Here is a 6,343-nt window from a genome sequence, read left to right as displayed (position 1 = left end):
GCTTGCTGTGCCCTCTGCAGTTTGAATTGTGCTGTTCATTCTGCAGTTCCTCATATGCTTTTTGTCTTTTTTCCTAATGAATTTGGAATTACTTTAAAATTTAGGACAATATTTATCTCTATGATAGTTAAAATACACCAAGAAGAACCTTTTCATGTTTCCCTTTTCGCACTGGATGCCGGGAACTAGGTAAAATTTTGATTTTTCTCAATTATGATAATTGTGCATTGCTTAGGCTTTCTAATTCAATGAATTTTCTGTTCTCATTATTAAGTTCTTTCCTGGATTGTCATCCTTGTTTCTGTGACATTTTACTATAAGCCTCGTTGAACTCTGTTTTGTTAATTAGTCTTTATTTGTTTTAGTGAATCATTCTAACAAACACACTTTGGAAAGTTTGTTCTTTAGAAACATTTTGGCATTTCTTCCAAAGTCTAAACTGTAAAATTGTTGGGGCAGGTGGAATCTATTAAGGCCATATGTCAGGTAGTTTTTTTAAGCATAATTTTAAAAAACATAGTGTTTATATTCCCTCTCTCTAACTCTCATGCTGGCATTGATCTCAACAAACTATCAATGAGCAAATGAAAAGAATTAGGTCCCAACATGTAATATGTAGTAATATTAGCAGAAACAGAAATTTGATTAGGATTATATTTTTCCTTTTCTTTTGTTGGTTTTCCCTCTTTATTTTATACTTATAACCAGACATTATGAAAGTGGAAGCATTGCTCCCTCTGTCAGATATTACGTGTGGATTAGTTACCAAACCATGGATTCTTAAAATAGATGTTTTCCCTAAAGTAGTGCCTATATACTATGTATGTTAATTGTCCACTTGCTTGTTTACATGCTGACTGGCTGTAAAATTTTTGAGAATAAAAACCATACCTGGGTTGCTTATCCATTTATACTTGTCATCTAACAGAGTGATTAAGATACAGTATAGGTACTTTAAAATATATGCCAAGTGGATAAATGAATGCCTCAGGCACATAATATGCTTAATATTGTCTAGACTGTGGCCTTGGAAGTATTAGGTCAAACCATATGGAATTGCAATATTCTCCCATTTTTATTTATGATCCAATCCAATAGTTTGGTAACATTAGTGGAGATGGGGTGAAGATCAAGGAATTTTTAAGCTAAGATATTGATTGACTGTTTCATACAGATTCTGATACCAGGCAGAATGATTTTAAGGGGTTAGGGGGCAAGAGTGTCTTGGGTGAGATTAGTAGATAACAGAGAAAATAAGGGATAAAGGATGGCATAGGTCAATGGTGAAGGATTGAGACTTAAAAATGATACCATAGGAGTAATAACCTAGTTCAGAAGTTGCAGAGGGGAGCTCAGAAAATACTTCTCTCAGCCAAACCCTGGTACTTGGATATTGGGAGAAGTTGCAGCCTCTTCTAGAAATAGGAAGTCTATCTATAAGAGTTTAGGCTCAGTTAAGTGAAGGAGGAAGAGGAAGCAAGATAAAACTGTGGTTCTAGATGAGAAAATCTAGGTAGGACACAGCCTTTATTTGAAAATCCAAGGTAACCAATGCCTAGAATATATTTATCAGATTTACCTACCCACTTAATTGACCTATCAGAAACTAAAAACAAAACTAAGATCATTGTGGGGTAATGATGGCATAAAGCAAGATTTTGTTTCTGTTTGTTTTTTTTAATCACATATGATAATCCAGATCCATTTTGCAATGATCTGCTTTATAATCCAGAGTACATAAGAATGTTTTTCTCTGCTGTTCTCTACTTTGTGTTATCTACATGCTGACATTTACCTCTTTTCCCTGAAGTAACAACATACATTTCTATGCAGTTCCTCACTGTATCCCAAGGTACATCCCATTAAATTCACCCAAATGGGAAATTGCAGTCTCAATGAGTGACATCCTAGAAATTCTCCAGGCTAAAACCATGGCAGCCATATTTTATGGGGATGAACTGGGGCCTCAGACCCACCCATTTGTCCATATGGGGCAGGTCCTCTAGCCAAGCATGTGCCCTAGTGTTTTTAAAAAATTAATTTATTTAAGGCTAATTAAATAGCCTAATATGATATTGTTGAGGGTTTTGCCATTTATCAACATGAATCAGCCTTGGGTGTACATGTGTCCCACCATCCTGAACTCCCCTCCAGCCTCCCTCCCTACCCCATCCCTCTGGGTTGTCCCAGAGCACCAGCTTTGGGTGCCCTGCTTCATGCATCGCATTTGCACTGGTCATCTGTTTTACATATGGTAATATACATGCTTCAATGCTATTCTCTCAAATCATCCCACCCACACCCTCTCCCACATAGTCCAAAAGTCTGTTCTTTATATCTGTGTCTCTTTTGCTGTCTTGCATATAGGGTCATAGTTACCATCTTTCTAAATTCCATATATATGTGTTAATATACTGTATTGGTGTTTCTCTTTCTGGCTTACTTCACTCTATATAATAGGCTCCAGTTTCATCCGCCTCATTAGAACTGACTCAAATGTGTTCCTTTTTATAGCTGAGCAATATTCTATTGTGTATATGTACCACAACCTCCTTATCCATTCATCTGCTGATCAGAGAAATGCAAATCAAAACCACAATGAGATACAATCTCATGTTGGTCAGAATGGCTGCCATCAAAAAGTCTACAAACAATAAATGCTGGAGAGGGTGTGGCGAAAAGGAACCCTCTTACACTGTTGGTGGGAATGCAAAATAGCACAACCACTATGGAGAGCAGTGTGGAGATTCCTTAAAAAAACTGGAAATACATGACATACAACCCAGCAATCCCACTTCTGGGCATACACACTGAGGAAACCAGAACCGAAAGAGGCACGTGTACCTCCATGTTCATTGTAGCACCGTTCATAATAGCCAGGACTTGGAAGCAACCTACTTTGGTTTCGTAACTTTCAGAAAAAGACTACAATCTGATCTTCTGTCTAGTTGGCTGGCAAAGTACCTGGATGTGTATTCAATAAACAGTACTGAATTTTAGTACTGAACAGTAATGAATTTTAGAATATCACTGTTTTTCTAGCCTCAGAACTCTCTGCTGTTCTAATATAACAAACTTAAACACAAGAAAAACTAGTCTTTCTTAGACTAAAGGACATACAATCTATTCATTTCAGATTTTGTCTTTGGAGCAAACCCAAGAACTATTTGCTAGTTTTGCACTGCTTGGGCCCCTGTATAACAGTCTTTCCTGTACAATGCTGGAATGTGTTATAACCTCACAGTGAAGAATGATTACAGTGAAGAATGCTTTGATCAGTGCTATATTAAACTTGTGATTATTATATGGATGTTTCTGAAGCTGCTGTCCTTAACATCACAGTACCCTAATTCACTGAGGACCTGTAGATGAAACTTCACTTGGGTCTCAAACAGAGAAAGTCATGCTCCTCTTGAACCTATGTGTGTTTTTTTTTTTTTTTTCCACTGTAGACTGTTAATCTTTGTTCTGCCTACTTGGATGTTCAACATAAATGTGTGACCTGGGGACAGCAATTGAACAGAACATTATATTTGACTTTGGATATGCTAAAGTTTCCTCTAGTTTTTATCATATATTTACTTTCTTCTGGGCTTCCCTGGTGGTTCAGATCATAGAGAATCCCACATGCAATGCAGGAGGTTTGGGTTTGATCCCTGGATCAGGAAAATCCCCTAGAGAAGGGAATGGTAACCCACTCCAGTATTCTTGCCTGGGGAATCCCATGGACAGAGGAGCCTGGTGGGCTACAGACTATGGGGTCTCAAAGAGTCAGACACAACTGAGCAACTAACACTTTAACTTTTTTCCATTTCTTTATTTTCTTAATTTTTAAACATACTTATTGTATGTAGCTTTAAGGTGCCTCAAATCCTGTTTTGAAAATTTTGAATCTTCCTTTTAAGAATATCTGTAAATAAATAAATAAATCTAGAGTCTATGTAGAAACAATCTTCTAGATGTTGTGTTTTCAGAGAGTCACTTGAACATTAAACTCACTGTGCTAATAACTTGGGAATTTAAAACAACTCTACGAGAATACTTGCCCTTGGAGGCACTGGAATGTTCGATTAGTCCTTGATGGGAACTGTCATGTTGCTAAGTCTATTTGTCCTTTTCCCCTTTCTTCCCCTGCCCCTTTCGTGTGTCATGACCGTAGCCTCTTCCAGTTTTGTTTAGTCCTTCTTGTAGTCCCCAAAACCTCCCTCCCCACACTACCCAGTCATAGATAGCACTCCTGATTTATCCTCACATGTTCCTTATTGCCTGTAAGAAAAAGGCCAAATCTTACTCATCTGTCTGTATTCAGGACCTAGCATAAGCCTGGAATATAGTGGTCAGCTAATGAATATTTGTTGAATGAACTGAATTGCATTACATAATATACTGCATATAAGGCATTAGTAGGACACTTGGCACAAAGTATACAGTAAATGTTTCTCAGTCACCGTCCTTCACACCTGGCCTGAACCTACTTTTTTACTGTATGTGCCACCGCTGTGGCTTTAGGCATCTTTGACTCATATTTGTATGCACATTGCCTACATTTCTGTGCCTTTGGAGCCTTTACCGTGCTGTTATTTCCTTCCACAGTGCAAAGTGAAAGTGAAAGTCGCTCAGTCGTGTCCAACTGTTTGCAACCCCATGGACTATACAGTCCATGGAATTTTCCAGGTCAGAATACTGGAGTGGGTAGCCATTCCCTTCTCCAGGAGATCTTCCAAACCCAGGGACTGAACCGAGGTCTCCTGTGTTGCAGGAGGATTCTTTACCAGATGAACCACCAGGGAAGCTACAATGCAATCTCTTTCTGAAACGCATCATCTTTGCCCAAATCTAGAGAAAAAGAATATATAATCCTGGTAATGTTGGTCCAAATCTCTTCTATAACAAGTCATGAATTTTATATTTATTTATTTATTTATTTTTAACTTTTTATTTTGTTTTGGAGTATAGATGATTAGCAATGTGTTAGTTTCAGATGTACAGCAAAGTAATTCAGTTATACATATTCATGTACCCATTTATTTTCAAATTCTTTTCCCATTTATGTTGTTATATAATACTGAACATGCCTTTTATATTTAAATAGTTTGACCTAGTTGGTCATTTCTGGCATATTTCAATGTAATTACATGTTCTTTTATAACTGGCAAAGTTCCTCAAATCAAATTAAACATATTTCCATTTATTGATGCAAGCACCTCTTCTTTCTGTACTCAAATAATAAGTGAGCAATGATTAAATTTTTGGATTTGAATACATACTCTTTATGCATGTGTATCCAGTTTTTAGTATTTTATTTCATTAAATGGCCTCATACAGGAAATCTAAAATACATTTTATAAATTTTTATAATCAAAAGAAGGATGAATGATTTATCTCAGGAAAACTCAGCCCAAGGAAATCTGTAATTCTCCTAGCCACTTCCACATAATTTTTAAAATGTGAATACCAGGAATGGTGCTGTTGATATTAATATCAGGACAAGGAAGAGAAGGACTTGGTTTCTCTGGAGGAATCTCTGGGGGAATAAACAAAGATACTTGTGCAATGTTGGAGATTTCTGACTTCAGGCTGACCTTATCAACAGCCTGTATAGCAATGAAGAGATCCGTGCCATTTGTAAAAGTGATGGTTTCTGGTTTAAACACAAAGACTTCCTCTGAGTTGGCCTCCTTTGGGATGAGATCAGTAGTGTTCACTTGAAGCGATTCATTGAACTTGTCTCTGAGCTCAAGAATATTTGTGCTTATTCTAATGATGTACTTGTCAGCTAAAACATAATTTAAAAAAAGGATGTGATTTGTAATCCTCAAGTCAAAGTTTTAAAAAATCTGTTAGAAACAATATCTCCATCCTATAACATACCAATGAATAAATGAAATTGATGGTCCATTTTTATAAGCACTAGTATCTTTTTTTTTTACAGTTTAATTTTTATATCCTGTGCCCTTTTGTATTCTGACGGAGTGATAAATGTAAAACTGGATCAGGCTTGACTTAAAGCCTAGGTAATTATTTCTGGCCATAGCATCTGACTGAGAGAGGAGATAATCACTGCTTATTATTTTATTATTTGTGCTTCCCAAACTTGAATGTGCACACACATCATCCAGGGATCTTAAAAGGCAGATTCTGGCTCAGTAGACCCAGTTCTGCACTTCTAACTAGCATTCATGTGATGCCCATGCTGCAATCCGCAGACCACACTTTGAGAGAAAAAATCTGAGGTTTCTTCCAAAGGACAGCTCTGCTCCACAGTATCTACGCTCTATTCCCAGTTCTCCCCAAGAGACATTACTGAAAATGAGGTCTATTAAAGCACAGCTTGGCAAGATTT

The 6,343-nt window shown here is 37.0% G+C and overlaps 1 protein-coding gene across 1 annotated transcript in view; it reads right to left on the bottom strand.

Annotated features, from left to right (window-relative positions):
• The window catches only part of CLCA1 (chloride channel accessory 1), a 36,848-nt gene continuing 35,672 nt past the window's right edge, over positions 5,168-6,343 (bottom strand). Inside the window, exon 14 of the mRNA XM_005678151.3 lies at positions 5,168-5,776. Within this exon, the coding sequence (XP_005678208.2) occupies positions 5,394-5,776 (383 nt within the window). The 3' untranslated portion in view covers positions 5,168-5,393. The remainder of the gene's footprint in view (positions 5,777-6,343) is intronic.

Source organism: Capra hircus, chromosome 3 (genome assembly GCF_001704415.2).
Source record: "Capra hircus breed San Clemente chromosome 3, ASM170441v1, whole genome shotgun sequence".
NCBI classification, from domain to species: Eukaryota; Metazoa; Chordata; class Mammalia; order Artiodactyla; family Bovidae; genus Capra; species Capra hircus.
Note: the sequence above shows the minus strand (reverse complement) of the source record. Positions and strands in the feature narration are given on the sequence as shown.